Source organism: Astatotilapia calliptera, chromosome 7 (assembly GCF_964374335.1).
Source record: "Astatotilapia calliptera chromosome 7, fAstCal68.1, whole genome shotgun sequence".
Lineage (NCBI taxonomy): Eukaryota > Metazoa > Chordata > Actinopteri > Cichliformes > Cichlidae > Astatotilapia > Astatotilapia calliptera.
Window position 1 is genome coordinate 25,821,294 of NC_137428.1, and position 20,513 is coordinate 25,841,806.

Below are 20,513 nucleotides of genomic sequence, written 5' to 3' on the forward strand. Positions count from 1 at the left end.
TGTTCCCTTCCTCAAACAGCAGGAGTCAGTATTTGAGCAGCAATTTGTGACATGGCAATCCATTTACCTTCATCAACAAACATCTAAATTGCTCTATGGACTCGTTTAGATAGCAGTGACAAAAATAAATAAATAAATTTACCGTGCCTATGCAAGTGTATTCAAGGTCATATGTATAGAGGAAAAAGCCTGCAAGGAACCAGCTCTGAAACTGGGGGAAAACAGACCTGAGAAATATCATCTCACATTCGTGGTTTTTCGGAGACTTACAACCTTGATCTGCAGGTTTGATGTAATCCATGAAGACACTGGCACTTCAATTTAATTACAATTCAGCAGAGCTGAAGGTGACACTGAATCCAGCCAAATGTGGCTTGTCGGGTATCCCATCCCCTCTCCAAGTGACAGAATCATTAGAGCAGAGGTATCAGATTTTAGACATCAGTGGCATAGCTGCTATGGAAGGAGGATTTTTTTAGTTTTAAATTATGACACAATTTGGAGCTAGTCTAAAAATACAAACATATAGAGCCAGATTATTATTTAAATGCATGCACCGTAAATACATCGAGGAATAATAAAATCTTTTACATTCAGTCCTGGTGTTATTTGGGCTCATTCAGTATGCGATGACGCTGATGCAGTCTGACAGGTACAAACAAGCATCAGGTGTTCTCTGTCATCTAATTGATTGCTGTGTCGCGAGTTTCGTTGGAGAAAACGTGTAACCTGTTAATCTGAGGGCGTGCTTTATACAACCAAGGCCCCTTTCTCCGTGTAACCACGCCCAATCAGCTGGTTCCTGAAGTTCAGCGAGCCTGAGGAGGAAAAAAAACTTTCCCTCGCTTCTGTGCGGTCTCTTGGTGAGCCGATGGTAGCCACCACTGTGTTTTGTTTTGGAGGATTACATTTTTAACGACTCTGAGCCGTGTCAGCATGTCCTTGACGGATCAGCAGTGGTGTCCCACAAGCGTCCAGGTAACGGTACTCCAAGCCAGGAGCCTTAGGATAAAGGGGAAAAGTGGCACCAACGATGCGTACGCGGTCATACAAGTGGGCAAAGAGAAGTACCAGACTTCAGTGGTGGAGAAATGCGTGGCTCCGGTGTGGAAGGAGGAGGCCTCTTTCGACCTCCCGCAGCTGAACCAGGGAGGAGGAGGCAGCACGCTGCACGTCCACGTCCTTCACCGGGCTCTGGTGGGCCCGGACAAACTGCTGGGACAGGCGGTCATTAATCTGTCACAGCTCAGTGAGGACAAAACACGCAACAAAACCGAGTAAGTTTTCGAGTACAGCCCCGAAGTCGGTGTTATCTGACGTAAAAAGTATTCAAAATGTAGTCACAGTACTAAAAATAAAACAAAACTACACAGAGTGACTCATTTCACAGTAGCAAGGGGAAACAGAACTATAATTATCGATGATTTCATATAACTCTGTCATGCAGTTGCCGATGATAACAGCATTTATTAAAATGGGTGGGGGCTTTTCACAAGCTGCAAATTTTTTCCCCTCCTTTAAAATGATTTCACTTAATTATTCGGCTATAACTGTCTTTAAACGGTTATCGATGTTGTGTCAAAGAGTGACCGTCTGCCAAAACTGATTTCCACTGTTTCCATGTTTTGTTTTGTTTTGTTTTGTTTTCTATGTAATGTCTTTACTTATATTGGTAAATAGACTTTAGTGAACAGTATTTACCAAGGGGTTATTTTAAAAGTATCTTTATGACTCTGTGTTATTGTACATCATAACCATTGCAGTTCTTTCTGGCCATCTAAAATATCTTTAGAGACCTATTGTTATATTTGTTGCAATTTCTGCTATCCTCTTGGCCTGATTACTCTTAAAAATACTTTTTAAATGGATAAATAAAAGCTATATAGAAGTCACTTTGCCAAAAACAGATTGGGGCTTCTACCTTGTGATAGGAATGTTGTTTGTGACTCAAGATGACTTGATATAATTCATGAGGGATTCATATGACGTGTGACATATTATAGGCCAAAAAATTATTTATAGCATTTTAAATATGGGCAATCCCTTTTTGACAAATACCAGATCACATTAAAGTTACTTCAAAGGAAGCATCGCTTTGCCTGCAAAACCGTCCCCTTGGAGTTTCTCTGATCAATCACTCTTGCTATGCAGCCAGCCTCCTTGACCTCTCTAAAGACGGACACGTCAAAAGAAATCAAATGAGGATTTGTTGGTTTCTACTTGCATGTAAATGGGGACATTACGGGAGGCCAAGTGAATAATAAGCACCTCTGATTTTCATCTGTGACACAAGGGGAGGGAACCCTCGGTAGCTCCTTCTGTCAGTCATGCTGTAGTTTCTCGATCTTCATAACACCCCATTAAATAACCAGTATGGTCAGAATCAATAAACGTGGTATAATTTGTGAAAACTGGCTAATGGTTGCCCTATGAGTGTTTTTATGTGTTTGCAAGCCTCACTGGGCATGACTCCAATATTTATCGGTTATATTTGGACTTTTTTTTTTTTTTCCCTTAAAGTTGTTGTGATGTGAGCTATTGGAGGATGCACGCTGTGCACTGTTTATGCATCAGTGCCCAGACCTGCTCTGGTGGGTTCGACTTAAGAGTGCCGCCTACTTGCTCCAGTAGAGCTTAAGGGATTTGTTCCCACTAAAGCAGCCTTTAAGAATGCCAAGCAGCATTATTTACCCAGGCAAATGAAGTGAGCTAGATGATTTACTTTCATTGACTGAAGGTGTCAACAAGAGGGAAATTGCATCAAGAAAACCCAAGCTTCTGTTCAATTTTTTCTTTGTTTCAGAAAATTAAAAACTTAAATGTTTAATTTAACAAAACTGCTAAATATAATTAACTATGTGAAAACATCCACACCCATCTATTAGTGTGCAGTAATAATGTAAGTGAACATGTTTTACTGGCCTTGCTGGTACTTTTATATCTGCTCCTTTAAGCAGAAAATGCTCTTTACTCTGTTAAGTGTATTAGTGCTGAAGTTAAATTTTATTTATTATCCAAGACAAATCTGTCCAGGTCCACAGTGAGACATCTGTATCTCTGTAAGAATGGAAAACATTTTCTTTGTAAGCTGTTCCTGAGTGATTTATTCCCCCCGATGTGTAGCTGGTATTATACAAAAGCACACAACAATCTAGCCTGTTAATCTTAACTCAAACACACACACTTGTTCTCCTACCTGTTGAAAGGTTTTCTTGTTGTTTTTTGTTTTATTTGGGGTTTTTTTTTTTTTTTTTTTTTTTTGTTTTTTTTGGTTCCGCTTTGTTAAAGGTCTTTGGATAACTGCATCAACAAGAAGGCTGGATTTGATGTTGTGATTCATTAATTTTCATATTTCCTCCGCCATGAGGAAGCAAAGAGGTCTAGCCATACTCTGGCATTGTGTTTTTTGACTGAAATGAGCTGTGACTGAAAGGCATTTGGTCACAATTAATTTTTTATACCGCTCTGCCTGTTTGGCTAGTGCCCAGCTCTATTATGCTCTGGAAAGAGGATGCTCGAGTATGCAAATGTGAACTCCACCTGCCTGCAGGTTGGACTATCTGATCATGGCTGATTTAATATTTAAGTTTTCCTCAAGCAAAACTGCAGAAATCTGCATTTCTGCAGTATTTTTATTATGTGTGAAGTCAGAAGCTGGTGCTGTGTAAACACTAAGTTCGATCTCTGTTGATTTTTATGTGAGCTCTGCGAATGCACGTTGCCTCCGAGGTTTCATTCTGGCTGCTGCCTTACATTCCTGAACACCTTATCAAGGAAAAACAAACAGTGATGGCAACAGCAATGGTCATGCAAGGTCAGTTTGTCTGAGTAAGACCACTGTGGTAGTACCAAGCTTTATCACACAAGCAGGGTTACATGTGTCATGCTGCTAGCACAACAGTGCTACTGTTAAATGTGCACGATGTGTTTGTGAACTCTGGAAATCAAGAATTCGACCATGTTTAGCACTTTTTGCTTGTTGCTTGCAATAGACATTGGTATTTTATTATGAGGAACTATAGTTTGTGCAGCTGTGTGTGTTTGTTTGTTAATAATTAACAAGGAAATCTTCCATTTTTAGCAAACAAAACTGATTATTTAAAAAAAAAAAAAAAACAATCCCACTATGAGGTGCAGTGGTAGCTGCTCTGGTGCGCTTGTGGTCTTCCCGTAGTATGGTTTTCCCAGCTGTCATGGACATTTTCTTTTTAATTTCACTTATTAAAAAATGTCTGTCACACCAATAAAAAGACACTTTTAATTACATGCACATTAAAATAAAAACCCACTCATTGTATAAACAGACTCGTGAGTTTTGTTATATAAAATTTATGGGCTGCAACCCTGTCTCCAGAAAAGTTGGGGAAAATCTGCAAAGTTTAATTATTTTAATTATTTTCAAATCACTGAAATCATTTAGTTTACTGAAAGCTGTACAAAGAGCACACAGCAAATGTTGAAACTTAGACATGTCTTCAATATTTTTAATTTGAAGCTAGCAGAAAGTTCCAAGTCAGGTAGGGGCATGTTTACTTCTGCGTTACATCATCTCTTCTTTTGGCAGTATTGGGTATTTGAAGACTGAGGACACTAATATATAGTTATTTTTGCAGAAAAGCCTTTCAGGCTTGATGTAGGACTTCTGTTCAGCATTTTTCGAGCTCCTCTGTCACATTTTTGTTCCATAATGTCCCACATATTTTCAGTTGGCAACAAGTCTGGACCGCAGGTGGGCCAGTTTGCATCCAGGCTTGTTTGCTATGAACCGTAATGTTTAATACCTGGATGATTTGAATTGGCAGTTTCTTGCTGAAATGTAGTAATGTGCAAAAGTTTTGAACCACCCCTCATTTCTTTATGTTTTGCTTCCAAGGAGCCAAACTTTCTTCTAATATCTGAGTGTGGTCCTGTGCGATCGTTTTCCATTTCAAAGGTTTTCTGTGGACAGTGGCTGCTTTTTCAATCACTTTCACTTCAGTCCAGATCTGAGCAATTTCTCTTTCTTTGCTAAACGTTAGCCTAACTAGCATAACTATCTGCAGCAGATGAACAGTATCTGAAAGTCATGTTTTTAAGAAACTGGGAAGGGAGATGGGGAGGAGGGTGTGGGGATCATCTTGACAGAGAACAGAGCAAAAGGCAGCCAACATCCAAAGATGCTTTAAATGTCCTTCAAGAAGCCTGGAGAACTATTCCGGAAGACTACTTAAAGAAATTACAAGAAAGCTTGTCACAGAGTTTATAAAGGTGGTCATGCCAAATACTGACTTTCAAGCTCATTTCAATGGTTTTACCTCATATCCTGTTTTCCATGCATGTTTGCCCATGTTTCAGTAAATAACTTCACCCTTTCCAGTTTTCCAAGAAAAAATATAAAGAGATGAGGGGTTGCACAGTCCTGTATGCCAGGCTTTCCCTTTAAAAAGCATGACCTGGGTGGACCAGCATGTTGCTCCGAAACATACACAGTATGGTCCAATATCCTAAATATATACTGTGTGGGCACACATATTACACCATCTATACATTATACCTACAGGAGCTACTTATCCATGGAAACCCACGCCATGAAGCTCTTGCACACCGTGTTTATGCTGATGTTAATACCAGAGGAGGTTCTAACTTATTCAATCATCAGTGTTTTGGACTTTGATGCACTATTTGTACTTGGCGACCTGCTCTGTAACATTTTATGTGGTGTGCCTTTTTGTGGCCAAGTGCTGTGGTTCCTAAACACTTCCATTTTGCAATATTACAGCCTACAGTTGATTGTGGAATATCTAAGAGGAAATGCATTTCCTCTTAGATGTATGTATTCTCACTTTTCAACTAATAACAAGTGTCAATAACCAGCCAGATATTCCCTCATAGTCTTTTTTTTTTTTTTTTTTTTTTTTTTTTTTTTCCAGAGTGTAGGAAGAACCAATTTTTAAAAGAATTTTGAATGTTTTGCTTGCCAGTCCACAGGACTGTTTTACACTTTGCCTCAATCAGTCTTAAAAAGACTTTGAGCAACAGTGCTTTTCTTCCATCTTGTGGCTTTTTTTTTTTTTCTTCCCTTTCCTGTCCTTTTGTAGGGTTATGACTTGAATTTGAGGACCAACAGTGGTCTTCATTGGCTTTCATTGATTTCCACTACAGAGCATAGTCTGTTTTTAATGCTGTGCCACCTGAGGGCCGGGAGATCAGGACAGTTCAATATCGATTTAGCTTCCCACCCCCCTCTTTTTTTTTTTTTCTTTGCTAGATTCCAAATGTCTTTTCCATTGTAGATTTCAAAATGTTATTCATACTTTTATTTATTTATTTTACTTCTGGAAGAGGCTCTCTGGGATGTGCTTTTTATGCACAATCATGCTAAGTCATCTAGGTGTGTGTTGTTTTTTTTTTTTTTTTGGGTTTTTTTTGGTCTACCATTAACTATTTTTAAACATTGGGTTTGGGAGATTGTCTTTTGTTGCCAACATTTTTTTTTTATTTATTTTTTTTTTTTTAAACCTATTAAAAAGGAGTTTCAATTTGTGCAATGTCTCATTTGTGCTACAGTTACACAAATATATGGGGTATTTGCATGACATACACATGGAGTTGTACAAGGGCATTACAGCAGCCGTCTTAGCGAGAAGCGTTAAATTAAAGGTGCTATCAAGCAGCCAACTTAATTCAGTTTTATTAATATAGCACCAGGTCAGGGAGGGACAAACATCTGATGCGACTGGTTGGAGGGCGATGGGAAGTGGTGGAAATACAAACTGTGTGAACTGCTCAGTGTATAAAGGGGAAGTCCCTGAGCCATTTGAGCCTATAGCACTATAAATAAATGATGGTTCAGGGTCAGCTGATACACACCTGACTGTCAACTATATCAAAAAAAGGTCTTAAGCCTAATCTTAAAAGTGGAGACTGTGTGTCTCCAAAAGCCTAACTGGGATCTAGTTCCATAGTAGAGGCCTGATAGCTGAAGGCAATGATTCCCATTAAACTTGTAGAAACTCCAGGAACCACAAGTAAGCCAGCAGTCTGAGAGCAAAATATTATGAAGACTTTAAGATGTGAAACATGATTAAAGGAATAATTATACACTTGTCATGAAACGGTGTAACGAGCTAATCTAGTAAGGACAGATCTCAAGTATAACTTCTGTTCATCATTTCTGACTTCTTACATAGCTTCATTGCCTTTTTCAAGTCACTGTGTGATCTAGCATATGTTATACAGTTTTTCAGTTTTAAAAGGCACCAATTTCATTCTCTGTTTTGGCAAAACAATGGGAAAGTGAGTTTCTTTTCTTTGCACTGACCTTCATTTTCTTTCTCTGACTCGTGGATACCAATAAGCCTTGAACATTATCACTGTTGAGCTGTTTAACTCACTCAGCTCTTCTCCCACTCACAGCTGGGTTCTGTGATAAGAAGACAGGGCATTGTCTTATCAGTAGTTCACAAGGAAGTGCGTGTGTGCACACGAAGTAAAATAGCTTTACAAAATGTTGAGTCATGCATTATCCTCCCCTGGCTCTGCCTGTCCAGCAGAGCTGCAATCTTTCTGCTACTTACAGAGGTGTGAGATTAGTCAAATGGCCTCATCATCACCCAGGATGTCTTGTATGAAAGCCATCAAAGCAGCTGTAACTCCTGCACAGCACTTACTACATTCAGCCAGCTAACGCCCAAACATTTTTGCAACTTCCCTTCTCATTTAACTGAAGTGACTTACTACTTCTGCTCTTTTTATTTTATTTTTTTTCTTGTTCATGTGGGATGCAACTGTGTTGCAATGCAGTACTATTTTGTACTGTCAAAGTACTCATCTGCATGTGTTTTTGTCTATTTGTTTTTATATAAGTATGTTATGCATATATACGGCTGTTATTGTGTACATTTAATATAATTATAAAGATTTTACATTTGGTATAAAGAGGTTTGACAAATTGTCAACTTACAGTGAGGGGTTCTGGTGAGTTTAATGCTGCATATTCTGAATATTTAAGCACTCAGTGGAGTGGTTTCTCAAAGGGCGAGACTGTAGCTATCCAGAAGGCCTAAGTGACTGCTGATCCACATGCTAGACAGCAGACTTTAACACCAGAAATGCCAAATGGATATCTTTTGGAAGAAATCTCTTCATCTGTTTAGTAGGCCCCGAGAGGTTTGAAGTACAAATGATGAGCTCCTTAGACTACAAATGGGCCATTGTCATTAGTCTGTGCTGTCACTGGACACCTCAGTGTCACCTTGCTAGTACTGGGTGAGAGCCCTCTTTTGCCATCAGAATGGACTTAATTCTTTGTAGCATAGATTCAACAAACAGTTCTCAGAGATTTTGCTGGATGTGTACGAAGAATGATGGATCCATGCTCTCATGTTGGTTGTGCACAACTCTGATCATCTAAATATGAGACTGTTGAAGGAGAATAATGACTATTGTTTAATTTTGGTCAGACATTAGAAAATGTACCTTCAGTTTTCTGTTCTTGGCTGACAGAAGTGGAGCCTGGTGTGGTTTTCTTCTGCTGTAGCCCATCTGCTTCAAGGTTTGACACAGTCAGATGCTCTTCTGCATGCCTCCATGGTTTTAACAGTCATTTGTGTTACTTTGTCTGCATTCTGCCCCCTCCTCTGACTTAAAAAGGTGTTTTTGCATTTAGAGAACTGCTAACCACTGGATATTTTCTTTTTCTTCTGTAAACTCTAGAGATGGTTGTTTAGGCAATTACTAGCAATTTCTGAAATATAATGGCAACAGAAACTACAGTATGCAACATTCAAATTCACTTATCATATTTCGTCTTTGTACTTCAGCACTTCAGTCTGACCATGTTTACATTAAATTGCTGATTGACTGCTGTATGTGCATTTTAAATTCATAAAATTAAGAATAAATAGTTAATCAGTTTTAATCCAACAATTAACCTTCTTGTACTAGATTGCATGTAGATGATGAACTATCCTAATTTATCTCAGTACACACAAAGAACGGGACAGACAGTCAAGTTATTCTGGCAATGATATGACTGAAAAAGTGGAATTTTTTGTTTTGTTTTTTACTTGTATTGAATGAAATATTATTTTTCATAACTTTATATCACTTGTAGATGTGTCCCCATCCCATCTAGACGCGTTCTGTTGAATGGCATTTATCAGGCAAGCATGAAGAAGCCACACATGACACAGTTATGTCAAGGCCTGAAATCTGCAAATCACAACCAATTACTCATCAGCAAGTAGGAGGCTGTGGATCGTTGACAGCAGTAAGTCATTTCAAAACTTCCAGGAAAAGGCGTTTTCCCCAGCTTCTTAATTTGTTTGCATGACATCTGAAGCATTCCTAGGATGATTAAAATCTCACCATATCTAACTCTGGATCATCCAAAGGAAGCGCTGTATTCAGTTCTTTTAGCGTGTGTGTGTGTGTGTGTGTGTGTGTGTGTGTGTGTGTGTGTGTGTGTGTGTGTGTGTGTGTGTGTGTGTGTGTGTGTATGTATATATGTGGAATTTCAGTGGGCTGTGTTTTGTCAGGGCTGAAGTTGGAGGGAAAAGTCTATTTATGGCACACAAACGCGTGCATGCACAAAGCATCTTTGGACAATAATGTGTAATGCAGAGAAAGAGACAGAAGCCTGCAGCACAACAACAAATGCATGGCCTCGTCCTCATTTCCTCATTTCCCTAGGAATCCAGACTTCAGTGGGACTTGTTTGCTCAGTGGTGAGCTGACCTCAGATTTTTGCCTGATGGGCACTTTTTATGCTGACTGACTTTTTTTTTTTTTTTTTTTTTTTCTTTTCCTTTTTCCTATTGTGTTAGATTTCTTCTGCCTGTTCTGAGACCCTTCTGTCAGTACTGGATGGCGAAGGTGCAGAAACACTGGAAAGCTGGCCCTGTCTGGTCTTGCTTGGCATTTTTAGGATGTCTGTTTAGGATTTTTCAGCATTTTAAACATGAGACTTTAATTTTATGAATGAATTTTTAGGGCGTAACCAGCATTTATAATTGGTTACTTTATTGTCATCTTGGTGTGTTGTTATTATCCAGCTGTATCAAAATTCTCTTTGGTGTGCATGTGTTGTATATTTAAAGGATGAAGGGGGGGGGGTAATAACAGAATAAATTCCCTTGAACCTGGCAGACTAAGTTTCGCAAGGATCCGACTAAATCTCGGATGAAAGCTTTCTCTTTCAAAGGGGCAGTTGGCTTGTTAACTCCCTGCAGGGTTGGTTGCATTATTTAGGAAAACTGGCATAAAACATTTTGACAGTGAACATCAGCACCGTACACCTACCATGCTCTGAAGATTTGATCATGTGAGACAAGCAACAAGGGAACAGGATTTAATAAAGGTTGTCAACTGCTGAGGGTACACACAGTACAAGCTTTCATAAATTCTGCAGGGCTGCTGTAGACTTGACAGAATTTATATTTTTAAGACTTTCCTTTATGGTCAGTTCGCTGGTTGAGCTTAGATCATCACAGACTTTCCAAAAACATTCACGCTGCCACTTTCCATTTGCAGTGAGATGGGTCATGATTTCTGCAAAGAGGAAAAATGAGCAGGACTAGACATTCACATTACTATAAATGAGTCCAAGTCTTGGTGACTCTCATTTGTTTAAATCATTTAGATCGTGATCAGTATTAATTTCTTTTGTTACAAGGGGTTTGTGGTGCATTTGATCTTTATAATCATTACAGAGACATTCAGTTTGGACCTTCAGACAGGCCTCACTTGACTTATAGATTGAGTGATAGATTTTGGTCACAAGTAGCTTGATTTTGTGATTGCACCCCACCTCTAAAACGACCACATATTTCTAGATATTTGATTTGCACTTTTATACAGTGGATGTGTAAATAAGTACAAAACGCTAATAATTTGTGTCTCTTCAACAGATGGTTTAAACTTCTTGATAAGACTGGTAAGCCAGACAAAGACAGAGGAGAGGTGCTTCTGGATATCCAGTTCATGAGAAACAACATGACTGCCAGCATGTTCGACCTTTCTGCTGCTGGCAAATCTCGGTCTCGTCTGGGCAAGTTCAAGGACAAAGTTCGTGGCAAGAAAAAGGAGTCAGATTCTGTGACCAGCGTGGCGCCGTCTTTCAGTCAGGTCCTGACGGACAGCGAGGAGGAGGGCACCGGGGATGGTGAAGCGGCGACGGGCAAGGATGGAAAACAGAAGAAACACAAGATTAAGTCTTTGTTTTCTCCAAAGTCCAACTTGCAGAAGAGCATGTCTCAGTCTATGTCTGTTCTGCCTGGGAAGAACTCCACGCTCACCGGCAGCCAATCATCTGGTCTGAATGTCGATTCCTCAGAGGGTCAGGAATGTACTTTTTCACCATTAATGCTTTCCTCTTTCATTATGTTGTGTTAACGCTCTCATCTTCTTTTCAGGTAAAAAGAAGTTCAAGTTCATGATACATAAACGCTCGGGCAGCTCAGGCAGCAAGGATTCATCATCTGGTCGTGAAAAACAGGTTTCTGTAGAACAGAGTAATTTATGCATCAATGGCAGTCACGTATACTGTGAGGAGCCGCCATCTCGGACTTCTCGCATCAGCTCAAACTTCAGTCTGGCCAGTTCAGGTCATGGATCAATGGAGGATGTCCCTGAAAACTCTCCACCACCTGAGCAACAAAAGGCAGCGAGGCAGTGTTCACCTTGGGAAGAGGATGAGAAGGAGGAGGAAGACACTCCTGAAGTTGAAAACGTTAAAGCGAATGTGAGTGATTTAGAAAGGACTATAATAGAGGAGGAGACGAAAGAAGAGAAGGTTAAGAGGCAACAAGAGAGGCTTGAAAGTTTAGCTGAGGACAGAGAAAAACAAGAGGAAGAGGAGACAAGGAGTAAAGAAGAGGAAAATATTAGAAGTGAGGAAGAAAAGAGAAGACAAGAGCAAGAGGAAAGGGTTAGGATGGAAGAAGAGCGTGAAAGATTGGCAGAGGAAAAGAGACTACAAGTCCTAGAGAGAAGGAAAATAGAGGAGGAAGAAAAGAAGAAAAGAGACGAAGAGGAAAGGATTAGAATTGAGGCAGAGAAGAAGAGGTTAGAAGAAGAGGAGAGGGTTAAGATGGAAGAGAGAAGGCAAGAAGAGCAAAAACTGGCAGAGGAAAAGAGACTTGAGGAAGAGATGAGGGCACAGGAAGAGAGGAGACGGCAAGAAGAGGCAAAAATAGCTGAGGAAAAGAGACTGAAAGAAGTAGAGAGAAGGAAACTTGAGGAGGAAAGAAGAAAGCAAAGAGATGAAGAGGAAAGGATTAGAATTGAGGAAGAGAAGAAGAGACTAGAAGAGGAGGAGAGGGTTAAGATGGAGGAAAAGAGAAGGCAAGAAGAGCAAAAAGTGGCAGAGGAAAAGAGACTTGAGGAAGAGAAGAGGGCACAAGAAGAGAGGAGAAGGCTAGAAGAGGCAAAAATAGCTGAGGAAGAAGAGAGGATTAGAAAGGAAAATGAGGAGGAAGAGAGGAGACAAAAAGAGGAGGAGGAGCTGCTGAAAAAACTAGAAGAAGAGCAAAAGAAAAAAAGGATACAGTTGGAGCAGGAAAGGAAGCAAAGGGAGGAAGAAGAGAGGGTTAAGAAAGAGGAAGAGAAGAAAAGGCAAGAAGAGGAGGAACGGGCTAAGAAAGAAAGGGAAGAACATGAGAGATTAGAGGAGGAGAGGAAACGGATTGAGGCAGAGGAGAAAATTAGACGACAAGAAAGGATCAGGATGGAAAAAGAGGAAAAAAGGAGACTAGAAGAACAAGAAAATCAAAGAGCTGAAGAGGAAAGACTTAGGAAAGAGGAGGAGAAGAGACGGGAGGATGAGGAGAGGGCTAGGAAGCAAAGAGAAGAATATGAAAGACTGTTAGAGGAAAAAATGCAACAAGAAGAACAAAGAAGACTTGAGGAAGAGGAAAGAATTAGAAGGGAAGAAGAGGAAAGGGTTAGGATGGAGGAAGAGATGAAGAGGAGAAAAGAGGAAGAAGAGAGGACTAGAAAGGAAAAGGAAGAAATGGAGAGGCTGGAGGAAGAGAGAAGACTGCAGGAACAAGAAAAGTGGAGGATTGAGGAAGAGGAGAGGATTAGGAGTGAGAAGAAGGAAGAGGAGGCAAGGAAGCTGGAGAAGTTGAGGAATGCAGAAGAGCAAGAGAAGAGGGGAAACAAAACAACAGATGAAGTTAGGGCTGCAGGGAAGAAACCCAAAGTGAGCAGTCCTGCAGTCACTTCCACTAATCCTTTTGATGAAACCTTCTCTTCCAACCCCTTTGAGGAGATTCCCAAGTCCCTCGACAGCAGCACAGCTGACGAGCCAACGGTTCAGCAACGGTTAGTTAAAGCTATACGCTACGTCAATCACAAGCACTGCAGTAAAAGTGTGATTTAATAGTCTTACCTTGAAATACTTGAATTCATTCATACATGTATACATACAACCTCCTTAGCTCTCGAGAACCTCTGACTTTACAGAGGGAGTTTATTTACAGTGCATTTAAACAATTTTGTTAATGTAATTTTAAAACGACCAGACAACAGCTCAAGGTGGATGGAATTTTAAGGTTCTCAGTCTTTGTTTAGCATTTTCTCCATAGCACTCAGTACCAAGTACAATTGTGGATAAAGACAATGGAATTTTTTTTTTTGTTTGTTTTTTTTCTGGTCACGAATGTAAAAAGTTGGCAAATCAAACCTGATTTTAGCGATTCAGGTCACTCTTTCCAATTCATTTATTTATTTATTTTTTTCCTTTTCAAAGTGGTGCATTAAAGTCCTTCCAAAGCTGTTGTAAAACAAATTAGAACCACAGGTTTCAGGCAAGGCTGGAGGAAATGTCAAAGGAAAATTGAAATCTTTGTAGTGTCCTCCGGGAATATTAACACTTCGACAAAAAAAGTTTGTGCAAATTAATTCAGACGTTAAAATGCTTTTCCTTTTAAGAGAAACTGCCCTGTGCTGGTAACGCTTAAAAGGCTTGGTGATCACCCCAAGGTAGTTACATTGAACCTCTGTAGACCTTTCCTCAACTAAAGTGTTAGACCGCCTGACATTGTTAAGCATTACATAATGTGCACGGTTGACCAGGCTTAAAAGCAGAACAGGACAGCATCAGGAGCAGAAGAGAAAAGGAGGTAGTGGAGCTGAATTATAATGGTTGATTTAAAAACAACACAACGATGATGTACATGCAGGGAATGTGTTATCTGAAGTTACCTTTTGTGCTTTTGCTCCGTCACAGGTCAGCAGCAGTTCTTCTCAGTACTTCTCTATTTAATAGAATAGAATAGAATTCAACTTTATTGTCATTGCACATGTCACAGGTACAGGGCAACGAAATGCAGTTTGCATCCATCCAGAAGTGCTTTAGCCATGATATAGATATATTACAATATATATTAGCAATAATATAGATATGTAAGTATATTACAGAATGGGTCTATTACGGTATGTAATATGTTATGAATATGCTATAACTATAAGTATGTACAGGCTATGAACAGGATATAAATATGAAAAAAAAAACTACACAGAATATGAAATAAAGAACTATACAGAAATATGAGATATACAGCTATACAGAAATGGGAACTATGCAAGTTGTAAACAGTTGTAGAATTAAAAGTTATCGTATGATTATTTACACAGAACTATACAGTAGTGCAGTTAAGAGGCTATATAAAGTGCTAGTGGTTGTGAGTGGTGGTTCAGTCCATGTTATTAGTGTGTGTGTGTGTGTGTTAACATGGGTCAGATGTCAGGAGGCAGAGTAATGGGAACATAAGTGACACATGTGACTGTTGCACAGCTATGTGTGCGTTACAGTTTATATAATTTTGCAGACTGGGCTGAAAGATTGAGCTCACTGCATAGTTTTACCTCATTATGTGAAGTGAAAAATACTAGAAACTTTGTGAAGAAGTCAGTTTGACAGAAGAAGTAGATGGAAAGAAACTTCAGATGTGCTCAGCACATTAAAATACATTTCCTTTTATAATAGTATCTCAATATCTTATGTTACCTTTTCACTTTCTTTTGGTTGTCCTATAACATTGCAAGAGAATTTGGGACAAGGTATCTTTAATATTGTGAAAAATAAAGTCCTATTATATCAATCTATATTACTTGCATCATTAGTGTGTTTAGCCCCCCACGCCTACCAACCCTCAGTTGAATTCCTGTAATTAAATGCTGACGTATGCCCAAATGTTATATAGTCTGTCTCATTTCCAGGTGTCACTCTGCCATGTCATCGGTGAGAAGTAAGACTGGTTCTGTGGATGAAAAGGACCTGATTAGTACTCAACGGGAGAAGCGAGCAGCTCCTCAGCCACCAGTAAGGAGTCAAGCTGGCAAGCAGCCTCACAGGGAGCAGGATGTGCCGGCACGACATCTGGCACAAATTAACAAGCAAAGCAAAGACAAAGATGTCAAAACTGTCAGTGTTCCCCCACAGCGCTCGGTGCAAATGATCGCTCCGCTGTGTAGGTCTCCCACAGATTCAAAGAACTCCCAGAGCCTGATGCAAAGCAATAACGCTAATGGAACAACAAACGAAGCCAAACACAGCAAACGTCCTGCGCCGTCCGTACCTCCTCCTGTGGGAGAAAAGCAGTCATCAGAACCAAAAACGAGCTCTAATCTAGGCGGCGCAGAGACCAAACAAGTTAAAGTTGTTTGTGGCTTAAATCCTTTTGAGGATGATGAAGATGAAAGTGAGCTCACAGCTCAAGATGACACAGCAGTCTCTAGTAATACTGGTTCAATACACTGGCCTGCAGCTGTGTCACAAAGTGCAGATAAAGATGCTGCCTCTCAACCAAAAATCAAATCCTCAAAGACGGCCCACGCTCCCCCACCTCCTGCAAAGAATGACATCAGCTCGAACACTTTAACGAACCCGGGCACGGAAAGAAGCCATGCTACAGGTGATCGAAGTGCAACTGCGCCCGATAACGATGCACTCCAAGCATGCGACCCGTATTATGAGTCCACAAGTCCTGGGCATGTCCCAGTGAGTCCACTCCAAGAGTCCCAGTCCCTTAAAGTCCAGAATATAGTGGAGACAGATGTGAAGAAAGACTGGGCCCCTACACCTTCACGCAGGTGAGATGGTTTGGTTGCTAAAGAATAACTTTTATAGGTCAAATGTTACTATATTTATATTTTTATCTGTACGCACGTTTCATTTGTGTAATTTGCAACATTCAATCTTATTAGCTTTCACTTACACAAATGTTCAATGTATTCTGTACAGTATAGTAAGCTTGATATGGGTGAACTGAGTTTTATTATTGGGTATTATGTTCAGTTTAATTGTTGAATGGATTACTGCGCAGTGTACTTGGTTATACGGTTTCCTTTACTCCCATTCAACAGGTGCTTACGTCTGTCTTTTATGCTTTGTTTTCATCATTTCAGGCTTCAGCCGGTAAGACCTCTTAATCCTCTTGAGCAGCAGGGTGCCTCAGTTGTTCAAGAGGAAAATGAAAACAAATCCACAGGAATCCCCAGTGGACTTCAGGACAAAACAACGGTATTTGTTTCTAACTCCCTCTCTCTCTCTCTCTCTCTCTCCCTTTTTAAGATTTTCAACAAGAAATAGGCCGATGGAATTTAAGTTTCTTATATCCTGGCACTTTTAAAGCATGCTTTGTCGCTCCACAGGTGGATGACAGTGGGATGAAAGGGCCTTACTCCCAGCTGACCCGGGAGGAACTGATCTCTCTGATCTTGAAACAGGAGAACCAGCTCTCGGAGAGAGATTATAAGATATCGGAGCTGGAGCAGTACATTGATAATTTACTTGTGCGAGTCATAGAAGAGAAGCCAAGTATCCTCATGTCCTTGACCGCTATGAAGAAAGCTGCTTAGGTAGCTTTGCAGGCATCACTGTATTCTTGCTGCACTTAATCAGACCTGTTTATTCACAGCTCGTCCACATTAGAAATATCACTTTATAGATGTATTGGTTACGTTAATGCAACTGGAATACTTTTGCTGTAAAGTGTGGAGGAACACTTTAGATTTCAAATATTTCATCACCCAATAAAATTAATGATTTGAGGGAAAGAAAATCTTTGAAATATTTAGCTCTCTCAGCTAAAGGATTCAGTTTGGAAAGACTTTGTAGTTTTTAGATGATCGATAAATTTAGACATTTGTTTCATGTGAGTTTAAAGGATATCTTGTATATATCTGGTCATGCCTGTCATCTTTCTTCTGGAAATAACTTTGATAAATGTGTAATCCTGCCAGCATACCAGACTTGTTGCATTTCATGGTGAAACTCGAGTTGATTTCTCTCTGTAGAGCTTACTGTCAAAGTTTACTGCTAATTCCCATGTGCACTTTAAGTAGCTCACACTATTAACTGTTAAGACACTGAACACTGTACTGAGTATTTTTACTGCTTAAATAAATTTGAAAAATAAAATAAAACCATGAATTAATACAAACACTGTCTGCTACCTTATTTAGTTTCTGATCAGATTATAGCGCGTTTTAAAGATTAGTTTTCCTTTCCTGAAGAAACAGTTGTTCTTGTTTTTTAAATCTTAATTTATATCCTGGAATATTTTTCTGTAGGCTTAATTTCATCTAATGTCTGTACGCAGTACTGAAATTTAAGTGTACATGGTCTTCTTCATCATCTTAAAATTAATCTTGACATTAATTTACTAAAGCTTGTTTAAAACATTTGCTTTTGGTGATGTCAAAGGAGAATGGCCAGACTGCTTTAAGCTGATAGGAAGCCAACAGGAAGTCAGATAACCACTCATTATAACCAAGGTGTGCAGAAGAGCATCTCTGAATGAACAGCATATTAAAGCTTAAAGCAGATGGGCTACTGCAGCAGAAGACCACACCGGGGGCCATTCCTGTCAGATGTAAACAGGAATCTGACCTCAGTCCAACAGAGCACCTTTGTGATGTGGTGGAATGTGAGACCTGCATCGTTAATGTGTAGCCAACAAATCTGCATCAACTGTGTGATGCTGTCAGGTCAATATGGACCAGAATCTGTGAGGAACGTTTCCAGCATGTTGCTGAATGTGTGTCATGAATTAAAGCATTTCTCAAGACAAAAGGGGCCCAGCCCGGTACCAACACGGTGTACCTGTACGCGAATCACATGGTTAGGTCACCTAGCAGTATTTATAAAACTGAGGATTACTCTGATTTAACATTTGATCTCCTTTTGGAAAAATAAAAACAATAATCATATGAAAATTTCTAGTAATGCAGAGGCTAAGGTTGAAAATCGTGTTTAATCATATCGTCAACATGACCCTAAGATTGCTTAGTCTAAAGTTTGTCTGAAGACAGTCTGCTTGGATATCCTTTTATGCTGTACAAAACATGATGTACTTGGATATTTCCTAAAGAACTGGTCATGAACAGATGGAGTAATTTGAGATAAACAATCCGGTAATATGAGTACTAATGGGAAACTTGCCTTGGCTGTGATGAGTTCTCAAGGTCTCAAACTGTGAAGTTCTGTGTACCACAGGGTGGAAATCAGCCTCTATTCAGCAAGTCTTCCAGCAGCCACAACATATTCAGTTGATCTGCATGTGCAAAGGGCATTGCTCAACAAGATTAAGATTATGAACAATAAAACTGTAATCACTGAGGCATTTGAGAAAATCACTCTATTTTAAGCTGTTAAATACTCTGACTGCACCCCCACCCCCCTCAGTGTTTCTTAATTCTTCCTTTCAAATATTTTTGTTGCACTGGGAAGTGCTTAGTAGTTTCAGACTGTAAGAAGACTTCATTTTAATTAGCATTAATCATGAATGAATGTTCGGGTTTTGTAAGTGCAAAATTTGTTACTGACAGTGTTTGCCCAGCCTTCATGATGCAGAGAGACAAACGTTGTCCTAAAAAAGGTCCCTGACCTCCGTTGCGTCTACCTTCTCAGAATTTATAGTTTAATAATTCAACAGTAACTTCTCAAAGATGGGTTAAAATGTTAGAGCTACTAATCCATGTCAAAGGGGGGTGGTTCGAGCATCTTACAAAGGTGCCTCCTGGGTGTTCCAGGGTGAGAAGAGACCCCAGGGTAGACTCGGGACGTGCTGGAGAGATTATATCTCTTGGCTGGCCTGGGAACGCCTCAGTGTTCCACCAGATAATTTGGAGAATATAGCTGGGGAGGGAGAGGTCTGGGTCTCTCTGTTTAGGCTGCTGCTCCTACGATGGATGGATAGATGGGTGAATGAATGGGTGGGTGGGTTAGTAAATGAGTGAGTGGGTCCACAGTTTCAATCTACACAGAAAATGGCGTCCCTCCCACGGCTTACATGGACCATCAGTCATATATCTTACCAAATTCCCTCAGAATGGGAAAAATGACTCCTAATAGCAAAAGGTTATCAAAACTCCTGATCAGTAGTCTGTGCGCAAGTGTCTATATTATTCTCTCCCAACTATCCCTGTAACTCTCTCAAAACCTTCCATAATTACATAAATGTGAAAGGAGTCCAGCCAACATTTGTGTCAGTATTTCTTCTTTCTTCAGTATCTACCTTTTTCTGTCTCTTTCATGTTGGGAATCTTAGATTGTTTTTCTTCTATACTGCCTTGAGTTAAACCAGGACATTGTTGGTGTTGGGTTTCCATATTAACACAGTGTCCGAGTGAGTAGACAATTTTAGGTGAAGGAGTCACTGAGTTTTGCAACCTGTAAGATTATTTCTGGGAATTATTTGCTTACCTCATTGCCCTGCAGCCTTGCTGGCTCTGGTTCCAGTCTTAGAGTACCAAGCCTGTTTTAGTCCATTTCCCTGCTCTGGACACCTGCATGACTCCATTATACCTGCCCCCAGTCTTTACAGCCCCTACAGTGTGCTTGATTGTTTAGGACTCCTGCATGCTTCTGATACTGCTTCACTTGTTCTCTCATTCAGGAAATTCAGCAATCGGCAGTGTCTTTGAGTTTTTGTGTGCGTGTAACGCATTGTGATATCCTTTTCTACCTTCCCTTTCTAAGTAGCTGACAGTGATTTCTCTTATTTGCATTATATAGTGGTGACCAGCTGTTATCCTAGTGTAGATTTGTGTAGTGTGGCACTTTGCATTTGTTAGCATTTTACAGACTGGGAAGACCGCACATTTTAAACAGATGCATTTGTCAAATGAGCTTTTACACTCTCAGAGGAAACATTATGTGCATTATCTGCTGTAGATATGTTTTTGGGTTTTTTTTGGTCTTCTTTCTCATGTGTTGCACAACTATGCTTATTGTTTTCCCAGTATGGGTCAACAAGCTTAGTTGCATCACTTTTTTATTCAGATTAGAGTTGGACTGATTCCTGAAATAATTTCAAGGAGGGCTGGTCTCTTTAGGTTTACTATAGAAAGGTTACCTCCCTACTTTATGTAGAGTTCTAGTCTGGTCTTAATTTTTTCTTTATTGTAGCACAAATGTATTGACCTCAGTGTCTTTCGCTGGCCCTATTTGCCTTTCAAATGCACATATTTTGCACTGCATGGATGGATCTAACTGAGATATTATGATATGTTGGCTCTTGAAG

At 39.8% G+C, this 20,513-nt stretch overlaps 1 protein-coding gene across 2 annotated transcripts; it reads left to right on the plus strand.

The window, feature by feature from the left end:
* Window positions 1-794: 794 nt before the first annotated feature.
* On the plus strand, window positions 795-17,429 carry LOC113025765 (uncharacterized). 2 transcript variants are annotated; one of them, XM_026173902.2, is made up of 6 exons: window positions 795-1,277; window positions 10,890-11,317; window positions 11,394-13,305; window positions 15,205-16,077; window positions 16,393-16,507; window positions 16,639-17,429. In XM_026173902.2, exons 1-6 carry the CDS (start codon window positions 937-939, stop codon window positions 16,843-16,845), a joined length of 3,876 nt encoding a protein of 1,291 aa, XP_026029687.2. In that variant the 5' UTR covers window positions 795-936; the 3' UTR covers window positions 16,846-17,429. The 2 variants fall into 2 exon arrangements, with proteins under 2 accessions (XP_026029687.2, XP_026029688.2); XM_026173903.2 differs by having other exon boundaries at window positions 807-1,277; window positions 10,890-11,293.
* Window positions 17,430-20,513: the final 3,084 nt, after the last annotated feature.

Bases quoted from the DNA above. Each gene is read 5' to 3' on its own strand.
- LOC113025765 (XM_026173902.2), top strand. From the start codon at position 937: ATGTCCTTGACGGATCAGCAGTGGTGTCCCACAAGCGTCCAGGTAACG. The intron at 1,278-10,889 runs GTAAGTTTTCGA...TCTCTTCAACAG, and splicing joins AAAACACGCAACAAAACCGA to ATGGTTTAAACTTCTTGATA. The intron at 16,078-16,392 runs GTGAGATGGTTT...TCATCATTTCAG, and splicing joins GCCCCTACACCTTCACGCAG to GCTTCAGCCGGTAAGACCTC.